The 24,062-nt window shown below is 36.0% G+C and overlaps 1 protein-coding gene across 1 annotated transcript in view; it reads right to left on the bottom strand.

The window, feature by feature from the left end:
* Positions 1-9,378: 9,378 nt before the first annotated feature.
* LOC126831420 (transcription factor Dp-1) overlaps positions 9,379-24,062 on the bottom strand; it is a 65,326-nt gene continuing 50,642 nt past the window's right edge. Inside the window, exons 11-12 of the mRNA XM_050561929.2 lie at positions 19,637-19,724; positions 9,379-14,580 (exon numbers count right to left, since the gene is read on the bottom strand). Of these exons, the coding sequence (XP_050417886.1) occupies positions 14,376-14,580; positions 19,637-19,724 (293 nt within the window). The 3' untranslated portion in view covers positions 9,379-14,375. The remainder of the gene's footprint in view (positions 14,581-19,636; positions 19,725-24,062) is intronic.

Below are 24,062 nucleotides of genomic sequence, written 5' to 3'. Positions count from 1 at the left end.
CTCTCTCTGTGGAAGTGATATGCATCATTTAGTTTAGTAAAACGAAGAACCCTATTGAATTTCAGCAATTTCTGTTTATAACTTCTACAGTTATAGCCCTTGTTTAACCCTGTCGAACCTTTTGAATGCTCGAATGACGAGTTATCATCCGATCTGTATGAAATTTATATGCACCTTTAAATTAGTGAAATCAAGAAGCCAGTTGAATTACAGCAATTTCCGTTAATGGCTTCTAGAGTTATGGCCCATGTTTCACCACATTGGACCGTGTGAATGCTCTAATGACAAAAGTTGTCATCCAATCTGTATGATCTTTATATGTTTCATTTAGATTAGAGAAATTACGTCTAGAGTTACGGCTCTTGTTTTACTTCCTTCAACCCTATGAAAGTTCAAACGACAATATGCTATCATCCGATCTGTATGAAATTTACATGCATTATTTAAATGAAATTTTTGCAAGTTTCCGGGTTCTTCTCGAGTTAAGGCCTTTATTTCCGTTTGTAGATCCTAGTGAACCCCCCAAAGGACGGAAATTATAATCTGATCTGTATGAAATTGTCTTGGATTCAAATGGACGGGGGTTCGGATATCCTGACGGCGACGAGAGCCTCAAGCAGAACGTGATAGAGCCGGGGCCCCATACATACATGGGGCCGATTGCTTAAAACTAAGTTATTTTAACCATCTGTTAGATCTTCTTAACGTGTCGTTCGTTAACGGTCCGTTAAATTTTTGTTGCTGGAAAGCCAATTTCATTATCCGTTAGCTAACGGACTGATTAAAGTTAATCCAAGAGAAGACTCTTCATTGACTGAATTTTAAATTCAATGTACATGTATAGCAACTTCATAGAAGTTAGTACTAACAAGAAAATGAAGACAGTCAAAAAGATAACTGTAAAATTTACCACAGAAAACACTATAAAATACCTTGTTTACTTTAGAAATTTTAGCATAAATCTGCAGGAAAATTTATTGGATTTGCACTACGGAAACTGTAGACTATTTTGGGCCATTACTTCCTACAGACCCCCAAATATCTGTAGATTACTATAGAATTTCATCCTATATTAATTGAAATAGCCCCCCCCCCCCCCTCCGAAAGCGCCCAACCCTCCAGAATGTTCTATAGAATATTACTCTGGTATGATTTTTTTTGCTAAGGGTATTACATGTACTTCGACTGACAGACGACTAATGCCATCGTTAAACAGTAACAAAGCCACAGAGTAAAGGCCCATTCTCACGGTGCGACTTGTAGTATCGACCCTAGTCGTACCAACTTTTACAAGCTCCCAACCAGTTGAAAGCGAGTTGAGCGAAATAGAAACTTCCCTATTTCAGTCAACAGATCGTATGAAATTGACCAATCAGAGACGTCGAGTATTAGTACAAACACGAATTCTCTCCCTTTGTTGTTGGTAAACATGGACGCGAAGCGCAGCCATCAAGAGCCGCTCAGCGAGAGGGTCTTCTTCTTCAAGTTCACGTAATAGGGAACTGTACGCGCCGGCAGTGGGTCTACACAGTATCCACTGTCTAACCCAGACGGATTTGGGTTTTCTCTTTTTCTTTTTGTTCTTATTTATCAAATGTAGGGCAATAATAGCCAGCGTCTCTTCGTCGCTTGGTCTTGGTGACGCCATTATGCTAAGACAAGACGAGATTATCGCGAGATTCCAAGTCGTATCAACTCATTTATATACGATTTTGTAATCTACATGTAAATACTACAAGTAGTTACTACAAGTCGCACCGTGAGAACGGGCCTTAAAACTTGGTGTAAAGTTTTAGTTCTGTGGCACATGGTAGAAGCGATTTGACGTCTCTGTGAGCCATGGCATACCATACATTAACACTTGGTTAAGGGATTAAGTCCTAAGGATCTGAACATGAACATAGTTGCCTGCTATCAAGAACTTAAAGACCTGTGAGTAAAGAAAAACAAGTATCAGCAAGGACTTGTATTCCTTACAAAGGGTACGCACCTGTCAAGTTTCATTCGATTCTGTTCCCTGTGAGTAAAGAAAAACAAGTATCAGCAAGGACTTGTATTCCTTACAAAGGGTACGCACCTGTCAAGTTTCATTCGATTCTGTTCCCTAATGAGAGAAGAGGGGGGGGGGGGGTAGAATTGAAACTAGACCGACAACCCAGAACGATAAGCCAGGCCAAGGAAGTTACTAGTGACAGATTTAAATGTCAATAGATTTTTCGTGGTGACGGTTAGCGTATTAGCCTTGAGTATGATAACCGGTAAAAACGTTCCCGTCGCCCGGGTTGCAATTTTCGTAAATTCATTTAAATAAATAAAACTAAGACACATTAATTGATTCTAACTATTATTGAAATATTAACCTGGCTGTGAAATCTATTCTGGAAGTCATCCGTGGAAATCGGGGTTTGATTGAGCTTGTATGGGGGTTCTTGCAGAAAAAGAAGGCACAATGTTTTTATTAGGGTGGGCATTTCCTTGAGTATTTAAGGTAACTGTCAAAATTAGAGGGTACATTTTCGGAAGAGGGTGTACGTAGCCATCCGCTCCCTCTCCTATACCTTGGTAGAAAATCTCATTGGATTCGAGCGTTATCTACCATTTCCAGTTTCTTTTGCTTTTGAGGGCAGGGTAGGCGATTGACTACCTGCCCAGCTGGCCACTGCAATGAGAATTTTGCTTAGGTTACACAGAGTAATGAACAATTTCAATGCTGGATGCTTTGTAAATATGTTAGATGTTGAAGTAATTAAAGAATGCCATCTATTTAGGGACACCAGCCTCAGTGTTGATTTGTTAAATACAACTAGATTAATGTCGAGTCGTTATTGGTCCTGTCTTAGCATGTCCGAAAAATAGGTGTTGCGAGTTTTACTGTTGTAACAGCGGCCACCAATTACATCTGTTGTAATGGACCGTATGATACTGGGAGACACTCAAAAGAAATTTAGTTGATACTGGATGAATGTCATTGTATCTCGCACCTGCAATCGGAAATCTAAATCCCTAATTGGAATTTCTCCTATAATGACACATAGAATCACCTAATTACTAAAAAAAATGTACGAAAATGGATTCAGCTACCCCGAAAACGTATATTTTGACACCAAACTTGATCCTTATGTAAAATTCGAATTTTCCCGCCAAAACTGACAACCATCTCGAATAACTCCCAATATTGACTCAGTGGTAACACTTACCGCAAAACGTATATTTTGATATTGGGTGGAAATTGGAATTTACAAGCAAAAACCGGCGGCTATTTTGGATTTTGGCCCATTTGGGCACGGATTTCGGACTGGGACTTTTGTTTTAGTTATAATATACGTCTAGACCGACCATAAACCGTGTTCGGCATTTCTATTGCAGCAACTTCCCACACTTATGCTATCGTACCTCTGGACTATAACTCCATGTTAATAATTTAACGGAGCTTTGAACAACCGGCCCATGGCATTACCTCTAGCGCCATTTTGGCGTATATCTGGCGTAACCGGAGGTCACTTTGCTAAAACACAGAGACTGAGATTTAACAACATACACACTTAAAGATGGGTTCCCGCGTACAAACTGGGTGATTTAATGGTATATATGGACTAAAAACATATTCAAACTAATTAATTTGTCATAACTTTGCTTCAAATCCTTCTCAAACATTGTAATTGCGAAGGAATGTCCTGCTATAAAAATTCGATCAAACCAGGTCATGTTTACGTCACGTGACTTACCTCTCTTGGAAGTCAGAGGAAAATTCATTGCATACATAAGACGATGTTGTCTTTAATCGCTTACTATTTATTACAAATATCGAATCCTAATTAAATTCTCGGATTATCCACTACCCGCGTCTTTTCCCGTCATTTTTATCTCAGAAAGTGTTGTCCATCTAACTCTTTATAAAGTTTATCAACTTGTACATCAAGCGCTCAATGTTCGCGTGTGACCTTTGACATCACGCGTGCAGAAATTCCTAATCGTCGGGCTGTTGATTAGGGGAACTCTTACATTTTTGTCCTGTATACGCTCCATGAGTGTTTTTCGGGGAATCCAGTATTTTTCTAGTAAGATTGGATATCTCTACTTTCCATATATACCAAAATTACCATAGCTTGATAATGACTAGAGAAGCCTAGTCGAAACGTCGCTCAGTAAAAAGCAGTAATTGTATTCCATAGAATTGTGACCTGTATACTCTAGTTCAATTACTAAATGCCATTGAAACAGTTCATTAACATGTCCATAGTCTTCTTGTTTATTATGATTATATTGTCACTTTGTAAAGTGCCCCTGGACATGTTTTATGAAAGGGCGCACTATAAATATGCTGTAATAATAACAATAATATTGTAAAATGTTATTGCGCGCGGTCTTATAGTATTCAGAACGTAAATAAATTGCCCGAAAAATGGTTCCGCTTGAGGCTCTCGTCACCGTCAGGGTATGCGGGACCCCTGCCGTTTGAATCAAGTTCGATATGATTTAGGGTATTTAGTTTATTATATTATGTGGTGAAACAAAATTCTTTTTGATATTTTGGCGTCAGACGATCACGGTTTTTGTTTTTCCATTTGTTTGCTTGCTTAACATGTCCAGTCAAAATAATGTACGTCTGATTCTTATTACACCATGAAAAAATAAAACGTAGTACATTATGTATTAAAGATGGGTTCCCAGAAAAGTATTTATCGGTTGGTTATTTCCAATAAAAGTATGGTAATTTTGGTATATATGGAAAGTAGAGATATCCAATCTTACTAGAAAAATACTGGATTCCCCGAAAAACACTCATGGAGCGTATACAGGACAAAAATGTAAGAGTTCCCCTAATCAACAGCCCGACGATTAGGAATTTCTGCACGCGTGATGTCAAAGGTCACACGCGAACATTGAGCGCTTGATGTACAAGTTGATAAACTTTATAAAGAGTTAGATGGACAACACTTTCTGAGATAAAAATGACGGGAAAAGACGCGGGTAGTGGATAATCCGAGAATTTAATTAGGATTCGATATTTGTAATAAATAGTAAGCGATTAAAGACAACATCGTCTTATGTATGCAATGAATTTTCCTCTGACTTCCAAGAGAGGTAAGTCACGTGACGTAAACATGACCTGGTTTGATCGAATTTTCATAGCAGGACATTCCTTCGCAATTACAATGTTTGAGAAGGATTTGAAGCAAAGTTATGACAAATTAATTAGTTTGAATATGTTTTTAGTCCATATATACCATTAAATCACCCAGTTTGTACGCGGGAACCCATCTTTAAGTGTGTATGTTGTTAAATCTCAGTCTCTGTGTTTTAGCAAAGTGACCTCCGGTTACGCCAGATATACGCCAAAATGGCGCTAGAGGTAATGCCATGGGCCGGTTGTTCAAAGCTCCGTTAAATTATTAACATGGAGTTATAGTCCAGAGGTACGATAGCATAAGTGTGGGAAGTTGCTGCAATAGAAATGCCGAACACGGTTTATGGTCGGTCTAGACGTATATTATAACTAAAACAAAAGTCCCAGTCCGAAATCCGTGCCCAAATGGGCCAAAATCCAAAATAGCCGCCGGTTTTTGCTTGTAAATTCCAATTTCCACCCAATATCAAAATATACGTTTTGCGGTAAGTGTTACCACTGAGTCAATATTGGGAGTTATTCGAGATGGTTGTCAGTTTTGGCGGGAAAATTCGAATTTTACATAAGGATCAAGTTTGGTGTCAAAATATACGTTTTCGGGGTAGCTGAATCCATTTTCGTACATTTTTTTTAGTAATTAGGTGATTCTATGTGTCATTATAGGAGAAATTCCAATTAGGGATTTAGATTTCCGATTGCAGGTGCGAGATACAATGACATTCATCCAGTATCAACTAAATTTCTTTTGAGTGTCTCCCAGTATCATACGGTCCATTACAACAGATGTAATTGGTGGCCGCTGTTACAACAGTAAAACTCGCAACACCTATTTTTCGGACATGCTAAGACAGGACCAATAACGACTCGACATTAATCTAGTTGTATTTAACAAATCAACACTGAGGCTGGTGTCCCTAAATAGATGGCATTCTTTAATTACTTCAACATCTAACATATTTACAAAGCATCCAGCATTGAAATTGTTCATTTCTCTGTGTAACCTAAGCAAAATTCTCATTGCAGTGGCCAGCTGGGCAGGTAGTCAATCGCCTACCCTGCCCTCAAAAGCAAAAGAAACTGGAAATGGTAGATAACGCTCGAATCCAATGAGATTTTCTACCAAGGTATAGGAGAGGGAGCGGATGGCTACGTACACCCTCTTCCGAAAATGTACCCTCTAATTTTGACAGTTACCTTAAATACTCAAGGAAATGCCCACCCTAATAAAAACATTGTGCCTTCTTTTTCTGCAAGAACCCCCATACAAGCTCAATCAAACCCCGATTTACACGGATGACTTCCAGAATAGATTTCACAGCCGGATTAATATTTCCATAATATTTAGAATCAATTAATGTGTCTTAGTTTTATTTATTTAAATGAATTTACGAAAATTGCAACCCGGGCGACGGGAACGTTTTTACCGGTTATCATACTCAAGGCTAATACGCTAACCGTCACCACGAAAAATCTATTGACATTTAAATCTGTCACTAGTAACTTCCTTGGCCTGGCTTATCGTTCTGGGTTGTCGGTCTAGTTTCAATTCTACCCCCCCCCCCTCTTCTCTCATTAGGGAACAGAATCGAATGAAACTTGACAGGTGCGTACCCTTTGTAAGGAATACAAGTCCTTGCTGATACTTGTTTTTCTTTACTCACAGGGAACAGAATCGAATGAAACTTGACAGGTGCGTACCCTTTGTAAGGAATACAAGTCCTTGCTGATACTTGTTTTTCTTTACTCACAGGTCTTTAAGTTCTTGATAGCAGGCAACTATGTTCATGTTCAGATCCTTAGGACTTAATCCCTTAACCAAGTGTTAATGTATGGTATGCCATGGCTCACAGAGACGTCAAATCGCTTCTACCATGTGCCACAGAACTAAAACTTTACACCAAGTTTTAAGGCCCGTTCTCACGGTGCGACTTGTAGTAACTACTTGTAGTATTTACATGTAGATTACAAAATCGTATATAAATGAGTTGATACGACTTGGAATCTCGCGATAATCTCGTCTTGTCTTAGCATAATGGCGTCACCAAGACCAAGCGACGAAGAGACGCTGGCTATTATTGCCCTACATTTGATAAATAAGAACAAAAAGAAAAAGAGAAAACCCAAATCCGTCTGGGTTAGACAGTGGATACTGTGTAGACCCACTGCCGGCGCGTACAGTTCCCTATTACGTGAACTTGAAGAAGAAGACCCTCTCGCTGAGCGGCTCTTGATGGCTGCGCTTCGCGTCCATGTTTACCAACAACAAAGGGAGAGAATTCGTGTTTGTACTAATACTCGACGTCTCTGATTGGTCAATTTCATACGATCTGTTGACTGAAATAGGGAAGTTTCTATTTCGCTCAACTCGCTTTCAACTGGTTGGGAGCTTGTAAAAGTTGGTACGACTAGGGTCGATACTACAAGTCGCACCGTGAGAATGGGCCTTTACTCTGTGGCTTTGTTACTGTTTAACGATGGCATTAGTCGTCTGTCAGTCGAAGTACATGTAATACCCTTAGCAAAAAAATCATACCAGAGTAATATTCTATAGAACATTCTGGAGGGTTGGGCGCTTTCGGAGGGGGGGGGGGGCTATTTCAATTAATATAGGATGAAATTCTATAGTAATCTACAGATATTTGGGGGTCTGTAGGAAGTAATGGCCCAAAATAGTCTACAGTTTCCGTAGTGCAAATCCAATAAATTTTCCTGCAGATTTATGCTAAAATTTCTAAAGTAAACAAGGTATTTTATAGTGTTTTCTGTGGTAAATTTTACAGTTATCTTTTTGTCCCACTGTCTTCATTTTCTTGTTAGTACTAACTTCTATGAAGTTGCTATACATGTACATTGAATTTAAAATTCAGTCAATGAAGAGTCTTCTCTTGGATTAACTTTAATCAGTCCGTTAGCTAACGGATAATGAAATTGGCTTTCCAGCAACAAAAATTTAACGGACCGTTAACGAACGACACGTTAAGAAGATCTAACGGATGGTTAAAATAACTTAGTTTTAAGCAATCGGCCCCATGTATGTATGGGGCCCCGGCTCTATCACGTTCTGCTTGAGGCTCTCGTCGCCGTCAGGATATCCGAACCCCCGTCCATTTGAATCCAAGACAATTTCATACAGATCAGATTATAATTTCCGTCCTTTGGGGGGTTCACTAGGATCTACAAACGGAAATAAAGGCCTTAACTCGAGAAGAACCCGGAAACTTGCAAAAATTTCATTTAAATAATGCATGTAAATTTCATACAGATCGGATGATAGCATATTGTCGTTTGAACTTTCATAGGGTTGAAGGAAGTAAAACAAGAGCCGTAACTCTAGACGTAATTTCTCTAATCTAAATGAAACATATAAAGATCATACAGATTGGATGACAACTTTTGTCATTAGAGCATTCACACGGTCCAATGTGGTGAAACATGGGCCATAACTCTAGAAGCCATTAACGGAAATTGCTGTAATTCAACTGGCTTCTTGATTTCACTAATTTAAAGGTGCATATAAATTTCATACAGATCGGATGATAACTCGTCATTCGAGCATTCAAAAGGTTCGACAGGGTTAAACAAGGGCTATAACTGTAGAAGTTATAAACAGAAATTGCTGAAATTCAATAGGGTTCTTCGTTTTACTAAACTAAATGATGCATATCACTTCCACAGAGAGAGAGAGAGAGAGAAATGGGGTTTAACGTCCACTCGACACAAACTAGGTCATTTCGGGACTAACATTTGGTTTAATTTTATTTACATAATTCGCTTGCGCGTAGGGCTCTTTAGCAGTGGGAGGAAACCAGAGTACCCGGAGAAAACCCACGAGGTTGGACAACTTTCACACAGATCGGATAATAACTTTTGTCGTTAAAGCATTCACACAAGGTGCAACAATGTGAAACAAAGGCTATAACTCTTGGCATAATGGATGGAATTTGCTGAAATTCAATAGGCTTCTTCGTTTCAGGGCACGGGGGGCATTTTCGTGGCCCCTGCCCATCTGCCGGAAAAGCAAGATTGTCTATGAGTGTTCATTAGTTTTGAAAAAATTGTCCTGGGATAAACGCGTCATTGGAAATCTTTGGGAATTGCAGTATCAATGGGCTTTTTCATCACATGAACATGACCACTGTATAAATTACATGCGGTCAAGGAATGATTGACATACAAGGGTGGCGTCAAAAATAGGGAATAGGGCCACATTTTAATATGGGCATAAAAAAAAGACAATATTTAACACAATGTCAGTAAATGTTTTTCCATTATTTAGACCAAGATATTGATCAACATCATTTAACAATTATAAATCTTTGAGGCAATGAATGATTTTAATATATTTTACAAATGACATTTTTTTTGTTCGCGTGTCTGTGACAATGTTTATAACATATTTCAATGACATTGAATTTACAATACATATTGAAATTATTAACAAATGATGTCATTATTTTCTTCTATGGATAAATGTTATTCTATAGAATAAGTCTATAATGCCTGAGCAGTTACAAGTTAAATTCATATCAAACATTAAAAAATTGCCTTCTGCTGCAATATGTTTCTATTTTAAAAAATATTCTAATCTATGGCTACTTACAATTTTGTAATAAAAAAAAAAAAACCTTTCAGGCATAAAAGAATAACGTACATGTAGTTCTAAACAACAAATTGGTGGGAACATTTTTCAGTTTTGTCCTACAACACTATTTAAGACAGAGCATAAACTTCTCTACCCATTATATTTATGTACAAATTAATTGGGTGTTTAGTTTTCTTTAGATGTACATTCTTGTCCAATAACATTTGATATTTAAATGAACAATATCACAAGAAATTCTGATGCACAATTTCCTCTTTAAACTCCTAAATCAGTTCTTGAGATCAGATTTAAACTTTTCCCAACTGCTTTTTAAATGGAAATGTATTATTTTTACTTATGCATATTCCCAATAAGGACTTATCATCTAACATTATCGAAACAAAAGAGCATTAAGAAATTGTGTTTGGAACCAAGATCATGCAAACATATCTTAGAATTTAACAGAAAACAAGAACTTGAACAAAGATATTTTATGTATGGGTATTTTTCATTGATTTAGAGCTACAAGATCTTAGAACAGATCATAGCATCTTGCCAAAAGAAAAACAAAATCCATAAAATATCCTTCTTTCAAACTCTCGGACACGAAAAGCTAAATATAAAAAAATTAACTAAAAATTTATCAATTGTGAATTGGTTATCAACACACCTGTTTGTGATTCTAACTCTTTTCTATGAACATATTTAAAGATATTTTCCCGTGTACAAACTACTTGATTTGATGATATATTTGGACTAAAAACATATTCAAACTAATTAATCTATCAAAAATATGCTTCAAATCCCCCTCAAAACTTTTATTCGCCGGGGATAACTATAGCTATAAATAACCTGTTGTTAGATGCCATGTCTGTAAACTTGCTTCTTTGTGGGGAGGTTCATTTTTCAGAATGTATTTTTTATTACTTCTGTCCATTTACCATACGTATTGAGGCCTACGTAAATTCTTAATTATTTTCTATCAGTTTCTTTTTCCGACGTTTAATTGCAGAGTCTTTTGTACATTGAAACCCCCCTCAATGTTTCCCTAACCATTGATTAAGAAATAACACCCGCTCCCTCAGTCAAGCTAGCACACAACAGTCAGGTTGTCAGTTAGTGATACCCTGACATTTTTGCCCATTGCTTGCCCCATGGGTGTTTTTTTGGGTAGTCCAGTATTTTTCTAGTATATTTTCAGGACATTTTGAATAACCTAGTACATACAAATAAAATATATGCCACCAATTTATATATTAGTCACTGACTTGAAAGGTGTCTAAATTATATGTGAAGATGAGTAGGTAAGCACCACTGTCTAGTTATTGTTTTGTACCATGTTTAAGGTGAGTGGATGATTTGTCAAATCATTTTTTATATTCAGGTGCTTATGGAAAAGATAATTAAGTATAGCCCCAAACATTTTACCCTGTGGTGTAAGGCAGTGCACAGCGCATGATGTGGTCTTAAGTGTCGTTTTCATTCACTCCTCTCTCTCTTCTCGGAGCTGGATGGAAATTGACCTTCTTAGGAACATTCCAAGAGTATTAAAGTAACGATGTGCCATTGCCATTTGTCACTAAAATAATCCATGCTAATGTGAACTCAGATTGATTAAGTTTTAATTAAGAAAACAAGCTAACAGTGAGGCTGATGTCCGTCCCCCCACCCCAAATAGATAGATGACACATATTGATTAATTGCACATTTATCTTTTTCAACAGTATTGAGCAATCGAACTGATTATCTATAGTCTAAGTATAAAATGTTCACTATCAAACTCAGGCAAGGTTTTGAAGTACCTGGTAGTGAAACTATACATTAAGTTTCATCACTCGCCATCAGTTAGAATCAAGGTTATCTTGTCCCAAAGCATCCACCAATGAAATTGCTTAGATCTACTTAGCTTTAGTGGGAAATGTTAATCATTCAACAGAGTTGTTACCTTCCAAAGTCTCGCCCAATCAAATTTCTTATCGCTACTTAGCCTAAGCAGAATATGCTCATTATCGCATTTAATCAAGGTATTGACGTAATGAATCCATACTCTGAGTTTCATCACCCACTTAATTATAACCAACATTATCGTGCCCCAAAGCATTAACCAATCAAATTGCTTATTTCTGCTTACCTTAAGCAGAAAATGCTCATCTTCAAACTCTATCAAGGCAATCACCTAATGAACGACTACACCAAGTTTGACCACTCTACCTCAATTAGGAGAGTTATTGTCTTCCAAAGTTTCGACCAATCAAATTGCTTATCGCTCTGCTTACCTTGTGAAAAAAATGCTCATTATCGAACTTAGTCAAGGTATTGATAATTGATGTAATGAAACTATACACCAAGTTTCATCACTCTCACTTAATTAGAACTAAAGTTATCGTGTCCCAAAGCATCAACCAATCAAATTGCTTATCTCTGCTTAGCCTATGCAGAAAATGCTCATCTTCAAACTCCATCAAGACCTAATAAACACCTACACCAAGTCTAGCTCAATTGGAAGCAGAGTTATTGTGTCCCAAAAAGTGTGACGGACAGACCCATTTTAATAATCCCCTGCTTTCTTCTAAAGGCGAGGGACAACAAAATCCAAAAAGAAACACTGGACAATATCCTGACTTAGAGTCAATCAGATTGAAAACAGGCGTACCATTAAATTTCATGGATAAAATGGTGACGGGCTTATTGCATAGATCAATGAAATTTCAATTTCACATATCTTTGTAAATACTGAAAGGAATTCAACCATTATTGGACTGATATTCTTATTTGAGATTCAAATTGCCCTGGACTGTGGTGAATCTCTAAATTGGTTCCTTTTAAGTCATTTTGTGAATGGTATGTTACTACCAAGGTTATATCAAATGGTATGTTACTACCAAGGTTATGGCCAAAAGAAATTAGTGCCAGATGGTTCTTTGATGTTGGGAGGTCCAGGCTACAAGAGTGGTATTGACTCCCAGCTGTAAGTGTTTGGAGGTTCTCTCAAAAGTATTTCAAATTTGTAAGCTCCTTGAGAAGATATTTAGCTCAGCTAATGAACAAATCCAGGTGCCACTTCAACACAATATTCATGTTTTGTTTTATATTTTAGTAACTTTACCTCTTTTGTGTGACATGGGGTTTGATTATTTTATCTGTTCTCACGAACTAGTTATGGTACCAGTCCATCATTGCTTTCTTTTGCTTAAAGAACACATACAATGACCACATCAAAGTTGTATGTACTTAAAGCCAGTGTTTACATCTAGAGTAATTTAACTGAAATCCATTCATAATTAATACAGACATTTTCACTCAAACACAGTCGCAAATATAGACCTCCCCTAAAAATGCCTTTGTTACAGTTTTTAACACATTTATTTCAAATTTGGTGTGAAAAGGGTCTGGAACAAAAATAGCGATTGTTGTCTACTCGTCAGGATTTGACAGCAATTGTGACCTCCATAGAGAGCAGACAAACAAAATTACGCTATTTAAAAAGTTATTAACTCAGGAATGAAAATTTTATCCCAACCGTCACCATTATCCTAAGGTTTGAAAAAGATTCGTAAAAAATTGTGGCCTCTAGAGAGGGAACAAGCAGGTTTGGACAGGCAGAGCAACAATATTATACGCGCATACTATGTGTGGGCGTATAATAAAAACACTGGCTTCAAGTACATATGACTATTATATTATGGTCATTTTATGTGCTCTTTATTTCAAAAGAAAAGTTTGTCAAATCTATATCAATTATTACGAACTAATTAGAACCATTATGAAAAGTGTTCAATCATTGCTAAATGGTAAATGAATACATCTGATGAAACGAAAAATAAATCAATTTGTGTAATGTTAATAATTTTGTTGCAAGACAAACTATAATTTGCATTGTGTTAAGTGTACTTGGCAGTAAACTTCAAGTTTTTGAGTTGCATTAAGTTTTTGAAATTCATGTTCAGGCTCAGGAATTTCAGAATACTGGTCTGGAAACACAGGAATTCAGCTCAAAGTTAGTTCACATCCTCTCAAATATTTTAACACTTCTTAAAACTATAATCCTTCCGGTCATTTGAAATCCTGTCACTTTTGAAAAAAACAAACCACAATCTTCAAACATTATCAATGACAAAAAATCTTTTTTTTTTTTTGAAATTTAACGGTTTGAGTATTTTTCTAAAGTACATACATTTCACCAACATACTGACAAGCTAACAAAAGATGCTGATAAAACTGGATGCACATTAAATTAATTCTTCAGAAGCCATGACAAGTTTTTAAAACATGGTTGACATCCTCTTCTGTATTGTTATGTTAACAGTTTTGGGGGGTTTTACTCATAAATTCTTCTGGAAACCTTGCATTATTGTGTGCGAACACAAATGATCTTCGATTGAAAATTTTAACTATGCATCATTATTTCATTTTGGATGACACCATCGCCATCCACGTCTCTTCACGCTATCTGCACAAAAATCAACAAAACAAAATTTTAAAATCTCTAGTAATCGGCCATCCTTATGTTTACATGGATTCATAATTCTTCCAAGTCAAAAGTTGAGGGAGAATAAACCCCAAAAACAAAGACACTTTCGTAACAACCTGATTGAACTGTCAACTCTGACCTATTGGAGATGAATAATTATTGCTTGAACCTAATATAGGCTTGATTGACATAGACTAGCCCATATCAACTGGACTGGATTCGTCAGTATCACTATCATCGTCCGAGTAGGTTTCTGAAGGCGTTTCGGTGGCTGTACGAGAACCGAGGCTGGATTGTCTTGAGAGTAGAGCAGTCGCACTAGCCACCTCAGAATCTGTTATACTTGTATTATTTAAATACGGTTTCTGCATAATGGCAGTCTGCTGATGTTGTTGATATCTGAAATTATCAAATAGAGTATCAGTAGAAAAATTTAAAAATCTCAGTGCGCCAAAGATTTGCAGTTCATTTATTTATATGCCATACACTTCAATGTATAGGTATTCACTTTATCATGAGCAAGAAGGCTAGATTATAATCTCCCAATTTAACTGGACTGTTTCTTTGTTAAAGTCTTGGCTAATGAGAGAAAACAGGCAGACCCAGAAAAAACCCACGAGGTTGACAGGCAACGCTACTCCGTGTCACGTACAACCAGGGAATCAAAACCATGCCAGCTGATTCATAACAGACCTTATGATACAGCACGCACAAGCTAACCATTCAGCCATTCAACCCCACCTTTTTGAGTACAATCCAGGGCCATAATCCAGGATGTTATGGTCTGAAATACGCAAATATCGAAAGAAACATATATATTTTGGGATATAAATTTTAAGTTTCATCAAAATCGAATCAAAATTAATCTTGGTATTACATACTTTTACAATATTTGTGTAGGCCTACATTGAGCAGTCATTTTTTTCAGACAGTTTCGGTAAAATTTTCACGAAATTCGAACTCAACCATCATTAGGGAGTAACAATGGTGATACATTTAAACGTTTTATTTTTTTTAAAGTTGGATAAAAACTGTGACTTCTAGAGCGTCCACAAGCTAAAAACGTGATTTTTCATACAATCAGGGGCCATAATGCAGGGGGTTACGGTCTGATATGCACAAATATCGAATATAGTAATACATTTCAAGTTTCATCAAAATCGAATAAAAATTGTGACTTCGACAGCATCCACACCCTTGATATTACATACTTTTACACGATTTGCATACAAGGAGAGGCCATTTTGTTCCGCAGTATGGGTCAGATTTTTACGGAATTTGAACTTAACCTTCACTGATGTGTTTCGGTGATATGTTTAAACATTTTTTAACTCTTAAATGACCAAGAAGTTTGACGTCATAACATCATAAAAACCCACATAACAGTCAATAGTGTTAAAATGTAGATATGCATTTTAAGGTCATATCATTAAACCAGCCAGGCAGGATATGCCCACATTTTGCAAGAGATGGATAGAGAACACCCTAAAAACAAAAACGATTTTTTGAACAATAATGAGCCATAATCCAGAAAGTTATGGTCTGAAATGTGCAAATATCAAAAGGGACTGAGATTTTTGGAATATAAAGATATATTTTAACTTTTATCAAAATCGGATAAAAATAGTGACCTCTAGCGGGTGACGGGTCCATAACCTTTGTATTACATACTTATACACAATTTGCGTACAAAGACCGTCCATTTTGTCGGACAGTTTCATTTCGATTTCCCCAAAATTCCAATTGAACCTTCATTATGGTGAAATGGCGATATATTTAAACAGTTTTTAAAATGGAAAAAAAAAATTTGGGACCTCTAGAGAATCCACAAGCTAAAAATGAGATTTTTCGACCAATCAGGGGCCATAATCCAGGAAGTTAATTTCGGATATGTGTGATTATCAAAAGGAACAAAGATCTTTATGATAAAAACATATATTAAAAGTTTCATCCAAATCGGATAAAAATTGTGGCCTCTAGGGGGCCCACAACCTTGATAAACCATATTTTTACACTATTTGCATACAAAAGGCGGCCATTATGTCTGTCATTTTTTTCTGATTTTCGCGAAATTCAAACTCAACCATCATTAGTGTATAACTGATCCCATTTTCACAAAATTCAAACTTTTGTGTAACAGTGATATATTCAAACATTTTTTTTTAATTGGATAAAAATTGTGATCTCTAGCAGAACTATTTCCATGCTGAATAATCACTTTACCCAATTTATCCAAATATTAAGTAATTCACTAATTGTGTAGCTTATATTCACCAGCGGTTGCTAGACAGGATACGTCCACGTAACCAAGATCTTTGTGATATAAAATTATATTTGAAGTTTCATCAAAATTGGATCTAAATTGTGTCCTCTAGAGGGTCCACAAGACCACAATATACCATATAATTTTTGCGTACGAGGGCCGGCCATTTTGTATGGCAGTTTTAGTCTGATTTTCACGAAATTCAAACTCAACCATCATTAGAGTGTAATGTTGGTATATTCAAACGTTTTGTTTAAATCGGATAAAAATTGTGACCTCTAGAGAGAGAGAGAGAAATGGGGTTTAACGTCCACTTGACACAAACTAGGTCATTTCGGGACTAACATATGGTTTAATTTTATTTACATAATTCGCTTGCGCGTAGGGGTCTTTAGCCGTGGGAGGAAACCGGAGGACCCGGAGAAAACCCACGAGGTTGGACAGGCAACCCTACTCCTTGCCACGCACAACCGGGGATTCGAAACCACGCCAGTCGACTCAATGACAGACTTTATGATACAGCGCGCGCACGCTAACCATTCAGCCATCCAACCCCCCGTGACCTCTAGAGGAACACAAGCTAAAACCGTGATTTTACGTACAATCAAGGGAGATAATTCAGTTACGATCCGATATGCGCGAATATCAAAAGGAACCAAGATCTTTGAGTTATAAACATGAACTTCAACAAGTTTCATCAAAATCGGATCTAAATTGTGTCCTCTAGAGGGTCCACAACCTTGATATACCATATATTTTTTGCGTACGAGGGCCGGCCATTTGTAAGGCAGTTTTAATCTGATTTATACGAAATTCGAACTCAACCATCATTAGGGTGTAACTTTGGTATATTCAAACGTTTTTTTTAAATCGGATAAAAATTGTGACCTCTAGAGGAACACAAGCTAAAACCGTGATTTTACGTACAATCAAGGGACATAATTCAGTCTGTTACTATCCGATATGCGCAAATATCAAAAGGAACAAAGATCTTTGAGTTATAAAGAATAAATTTCAAGTTTCATCAAAATTGTGGCCTCTAGAGGGTCCACAACCTTGATATACCATATATTTTTTGCGTACGAGGGCCGGTCATTTGTAAGGCAGTTTTAGTCTGATTTTCACGAAATTCGAACTCAACCATCATTAGGGTGTAACTTTGGTATATTCAAACGTTTTTTTTAAATCGGATAAAAATTGTGACCTCTAGAGGAACACAAGCTAAAACCGTGATTTTACGTACAATCAAGGGACATAATTCAGTTTGTTACGAACCGATATGCACAAATATCAAAAGCAACCAAGATCTTTCAGTTATAAACATAAATTTCAAGTTTCATCAAAATTGGATCAAAATTGTGGCCTCTAGAGGGTCCGAACTGTTTCTATAAGTAATATCCACGGACTTCTCCAGCCAGCTCCATTGAAACTTATTCTTAATATTCGTATCAATTCCTTTCAAATGTTCATCCGATTCCTCTCTTTGAATTATGGCCGCCATTTTCGTGCTTTAGTGAACTACCACAATCGTTGTGGTACAACAACAATAATGTATAAGAATTCGGGTAAATAACCTGTCATTGCGGTATGATAGTACACTGCAGTGCACATTACAATGGAAGCCTAGTACATATACTGCAGACTGGGGTAACAGATAGTTTGTAAACAAGATTTTTACCGAGCGTTCTGAAAACGATCGCTCAGCAGAATGTGAATTTTGAGACCTCACCTTCACCCCTTGAAATTTTTTTTGCATTTTTGTATTGATCTCAAAGTTTCGTCAAAATTGGATAAAAATTGTGACCTGTATAGTGTCCAAAAACCATTAGGGACGGATAGACAGACGGACGTCCAGACAGAGGCGACAACAATATATGTCTACATGAAAATGTGGGCATATATGAAGGATTTACAAAGGAAACAATCTAAAGCAGACTATTTGTATTTAAACAAGCCAACAGTGAGGCTGATGTCCCCCGCCGAAATCCCAAAATAAATAGATGACATATTAATTAATCGCACATTTATTTTTTTCAAAAGTATGGAGCAATCAAACTATACACTAAGTTTCATCACTCTCTATCAGATAGAATCAAGATCATCTTGTCCCAAAGTATCGACCAATGAAATTGATTAGTTCTGCTTAGCTTCAGCTCGAAATGTTAATCACTGAACTCAATCAAGACATCCACCTAATGACCATCTAAATCAAGTTTAAACATTCTACCTCAATTAAAAGGAGAGTTATTGTGTTCCAAAGTCCTGACCAATCAAATTGCTTATCGCTCCTTAGCCTAAGCAGAAAATTCTCACCATCGAACTTAGTCAAGGTAATGATATAATATATCTATATTCAGAGTTTCATCGCTCTCGCTTCATTATAACCAAATCTATCGTGACCTAAAGCATCAACCAATCAGATTCCTTATCCCAGCTTACCGTAAGCAGACAATGTACATCATCGAACTCCATCAAGGCATTCACCTAATAAACATCTACACCAAGTTTGAACATTCTACCTCAATTAGAAGGAGAGTTATTGTGTTCCAAAGTCTTGAACAATTAAATTGCTTATAGCTCTGCTTACCCTCAGCAGAAAATGTTCATTATCGAACTTAGTCAAGGTATTGATGTAATAAAGCTATACACCAAGTGCCCTCATTCTCACTTAATTAGAACTAAAGTTATCGTGTCCCACAGTATCAACCAATCAAATTGCTTATCTTTGCTTACCCTAAGTAGAAAATTTTTATCTTCAAAGTCCATCAAGGCATTCACCTAATAGACACCTACGCAAAGTGTGAACATTTTAACTCAATTAGAATGAGAGTTATTGTGTTCCAAAGTCTCGACCAATCAAATTGCTTATCGCTCTGCTTACCCTGAGCAGAAAATGCTCATTATCGAACTTAGTCAAGGTACTGATGTAATGAAACTATACACCAAGTTTCATCACTCTCCATCAAGGCATTGCACTAATAAACCCCTACACCAAGTTTGAACATTCTAGCTCTGACTCAATTAGAAAGAGAGTTATTGTGTCCCAAAAAGTGTGACGGACGGAAAGATGAACCTATTAATAAAATTAAATCATATAGAGCCATTTGAATAATGACCTAAAATACTTTAACACTAAAATCAGCACTCAATATGACAAGTAATTTCTTGAGATGTTCTTATGATAAAACTCACCGTTTTTGTTGATAACCGACATCGGTTGGGTCGATTGGTCGAATACCAGTTGATAAATTAACTAAACTAGAAGAATCAGAAGCCATTTCTGTAAAAGGAAACACACTGCACATAAGAGAGAGAAATATTGATTACGGTGCAGTCAACAGAAACTAAGCCATTTTAATTTAAGACCAATATATTGTGCATCTATATTTCAATAATTTTCTGGCGCAGAAGGGACTTAAAAAAGTGTGAGAAACCCCACAAGGTTAGGGATACACCTTTTGTCACATTGGAGGGAGAGATCAAAGTGAGACCATTTGGCAAATTAAGCTCAATGTTCTTTGAGATTCTTTTTCCAATTTCTTCTGTAAAATGGTTACTTTCAAACATCATGATACAAGGGATCTTTCTTAATTGTTTTTTTTTTTTCTCTTTGTCGGCTTTAGCTGCTTAAGTTCAATCAAGCCGATTGGTAAAACAATGAACCTGCCACTATGGTATCATAAATCAATCTACTTTCGGCTAAATTACAACGGGTTAATTATAACTTGTTAATCAAGAAGTCAGTCAACCTGCTTATCGGCTACAACAACAGTCATACCTTAGTGAGAATGTGGTTCATAATCCGAATAGCCTGATTAGCACATGTAACAGTAATTTTGATAATCCGGTAAAAAAACAAAACAAGCTTGTTGATTATGCATAACAGGTTCAGTAAGCTGCTTCAGTAAATATAACCCATATGGTGAAAGAAGACGATCTCAATAGTTTGCCAATCAAACGTCTTCCACGCTCTGTATGATTATGAATTCCAGGTACCAGAATAACTGGATCATACATTGATGGATTCACTGACCAGTTGTTAGGTAAATTTAAATCTTCATTGAATATAATCCCCTTATAGAACACCGAATACAATGAGAAACAGTCATTAATATATTTTCCTGATAGAATCTCCAATACCGAATCCCAATGATGTGTCGGTTAGAATTAGGTCAATAAATTGGTTTAAAATAGCATTTACCGTTATAATTTTTTTAATTTTAGTTCTGACAAAGGCTTAATTCTAAAAATATTGTTGTTTTTATTGAAGGCTATACCACAATCATACAGAATTTTTTTTTTAAAGCACTTTCAGTTATGGTTGTCATGTGACGTTTGTCTTTCATCGATGAATGAATAAAAATGTTTGCAAGTTCTGTAGTGCTGATATCAAGTAAAATTTTAAGGTAAGACGCGGGTCGAAAATGTCTAAAAATATTCCAAATTATGAGTTTTGACATTTTCTGATTTTCGGCAGGTTAAATATGTTTATTATCATATTACGAAAAAATTAAATTGACAAAATAAAAAATAAGTACCTAATTTCATGTTTTAAAAATGCCTAGGTCAATTAAAATCAATTTTTTTGTAAAGAGAATCGCAAAATATGCCACCGTCTTCGGCTTTCTTGCCGTCGACAGCATTGTTATGGTCGCCATGTTTGATATATCGATGGAAAGAGGAAGTTCCGCTACGTTTTATGGTCATAAAATATTCTATTTATAACCGTTACATATTTGGCAATTGCCGGTTCTTTCCGTTAAAAAATATCACGGAAACTGCCTTATATGGGTTTTTGAATACATAATAAGGGTCAATCGGTTGTGAACTCTTCCGGCGCATGCGCAGTACATTATAATCGTTACGTAGCCTAGTTACAGAGATGCGCGATCATACACGACTCACCATTGAGTTACTATTACTTATAAATGACAATCGCGACTACCGGGACGTTCTTTTACTCATTTTTATATCCTAGTAAAAGTTTACGCATGTTTTACGGGGTTTTTTTTAAACGAACAAATTAATTATTTTCCATTACATATATGGACATTATGGCTGCCAGGAACATTTCTAAGAAAAAATAATGATTTTAAAAAAGCAACCAATTTTCGAAGGATTTTAGTAGTGAAGCAAAAATAAAATCCATTAGACTAATGGATTTTATGATTAGTACTATTAGTAGTAGCAATACAAGTATTACTATCAGCACTGCTAATATAAATAAGACAAATAAGAGACACATTTTCTATTGATATTATGTATGGCTGCCTGTACAAAAAAAAAAAAATATAGACCTACAAATGTAATTTTATTTGATTTTTCTTATAGTAATTTTTTATTAGTTAACTAAATCACACCATGATAGATAGATGTTTAGTAGCTTGTTGTTACAATAACACCAAGTCATAGAACAGGTTGCCCACTATTTTATTGATTTTAACTTAAAAGCAGAAATATTTTAAAACGAGTTTCAAAAAGAAATTGACACAGAATGTTTGTTGGAAATATATCGGTAAAGATGTGTTTGTTTCCAAAGACTGGTTTTGTAGTGATGGCCGTATAAAAACGGAATCAGAGAAGTGGGTGAATTGTTTACTATTGCTGCTATTCAGCCAAATAATCAATTATATTAAAACTGTAGAATTCAGACAAATTAGGTTGCAAAAAAAAAAAGGAAAAAAAAAAGACAAAGCATCAACAATTTTAACTAAAATGGGAGAGAAAGTCTCTGTCAATTTCCAAGATCGCTGATTAGGATGCGTGGTTGAACGAGTGGGTGGGCTACTGTATGATACAGGCACAGACAACATCAACCCTAGAAAATATCAGAATAAAGCCTACAATTATTACTACTAAGTTTTTATATGATTCTGTAAGTGTTTAGCACTATCTATAAGCCGGTCTTTTACGGATCGCATGTGTTTGTGTTGTTTTTATTTGAAGATCGCGACAAAATCGGCATTTTCTCAGAACACATGTTTTGCACCTTAGGAAAGCCATAAAATGAAAACTATTATACCTAGAACAATCAAATTTGGCACGATATTAGCCCTATACTTACTGTACAGGAATATCTATAAATCATTTATGTATGTTATATTCATATTTCACAATTGGTCTTTGTAAAATGGAAAAAAGTGAAAATTTTCAAGTGATGAAGTTAACCAACACCCATTTGCTAAAATGAAGGTTGTCATTAATTTTGTATAGATAATCCTGTACAATGGTTCTTTTGGAATTCAGAAATAGGTTGTTTTATGATATATATTATGTTTCCCGGGAAAACTACTTTTCCTAAAAGTTGTATAATATTTCACCGTTTGCCTCCAATAAAATGTTCATGACTTAGTACCTAATATACCTAGGCATTTCATACTTTTCACATAAACTCATAATAACCACATCCAAACACCTGCCAAATTTCAATAAAATCCATACAGTAGTTTAGAAAATAGATTTTTCCTGCCACGTCTTACCTTAAGCATCGATGCATCAGACGCAAACATCGATACTTGCATCGACGTATCAGGAATTTTTTGATTCCATTTTGTTATTCAAAAATTACAGAAATAACATTAGTATTTCTGATAGAAACAGATTTCCCTAACATTATCATTATTATAGAAATGTCAATTTTTTTGAATAAATATATTTCCACAATATTCTGTTATTTATTATGACATTAATATTGTCCGATTTACTTCAATTGATACTTGTTAGCCATTGTTCAAATTTGTTGTGACAGTTTGCATTATACAGATCATATCAAAGCCTGTCTAGGGATTTATGAAGTACATTCTCTATTGCCTGTGACAGAAAATAAGACTAAATCGTTTTAATATTAGCATGACAAACCGTCAGGGAAATATTATCCTCCTAACATAGTTCGTTTGGCCATGGACTGTATATTAGATTTGGAATTTAAAATGAACCGGGAAATTGACCTTGAGGTTAAGGACATGATAGCCAGGGGAAGTAACCAACAAAGGCGGTCATTGTAGTCACTGGAAAATGGAGACAAACATAATGGAAGCATAGCGTAAACAGGTCAAGCTGGGCTAGCCTAATACAATGTGTGGTATTCATTGATTTGTTCTGTTACATGTATATTGTTTTATTTTGAATTATAAAAAATTACAGAAAAACGTATTGAAAAGGTGTTATTTATTCTAGTGCCATATAGCTAATTATCAGTATTTGTTGCCGATGCATCTATAATACAAACCAGCAGCTGTCGGGCAAGATACGCCCACATTTTGCAAGAGATGGATAGAGAACAAGCTAAAAACAAAAGCGATTTTTCATACAATCAGGGGCCATAATCCAGAAAGTTATAGTCTGAAATAATCAAATATCAAAAGGAACCACAATCTTTGGATTATAAACATACATTTCAAGTTTCATCAAAATCAGATAAAAATTTTGACTTCTAGAGTGTCCATAACCATGGTATTACATAGGCGGCCATTTTTTCCGGCAGTTTTGGTCCGATTATCACGAAATTCGAACTCAACTTCGAGAGAGACCACAAGATAAAAACTCGATTTTTCGTACAATCAGGGGCCATGATTCAGGAAGTTAAGATTAGATATGCGCGAATATCAACAGGAACCAA

This window comes from Patella vulgata, chromosome 1 (genome assembly GCF_932274485.2).
Source record: "Patella vulgata chromosome 1, xgPatVulg1.2, whole genome shotgun sequence".
Classification (NCBI taxonomy): domain Eukaryota; kingdom Metazoa; phylum Mollusca; class Gastropoda; family Patellidae; genus Patella; species Patella vulgata.
This window is presented reverse-complemented; position numbering and strand designations above follow the sequence as displayed.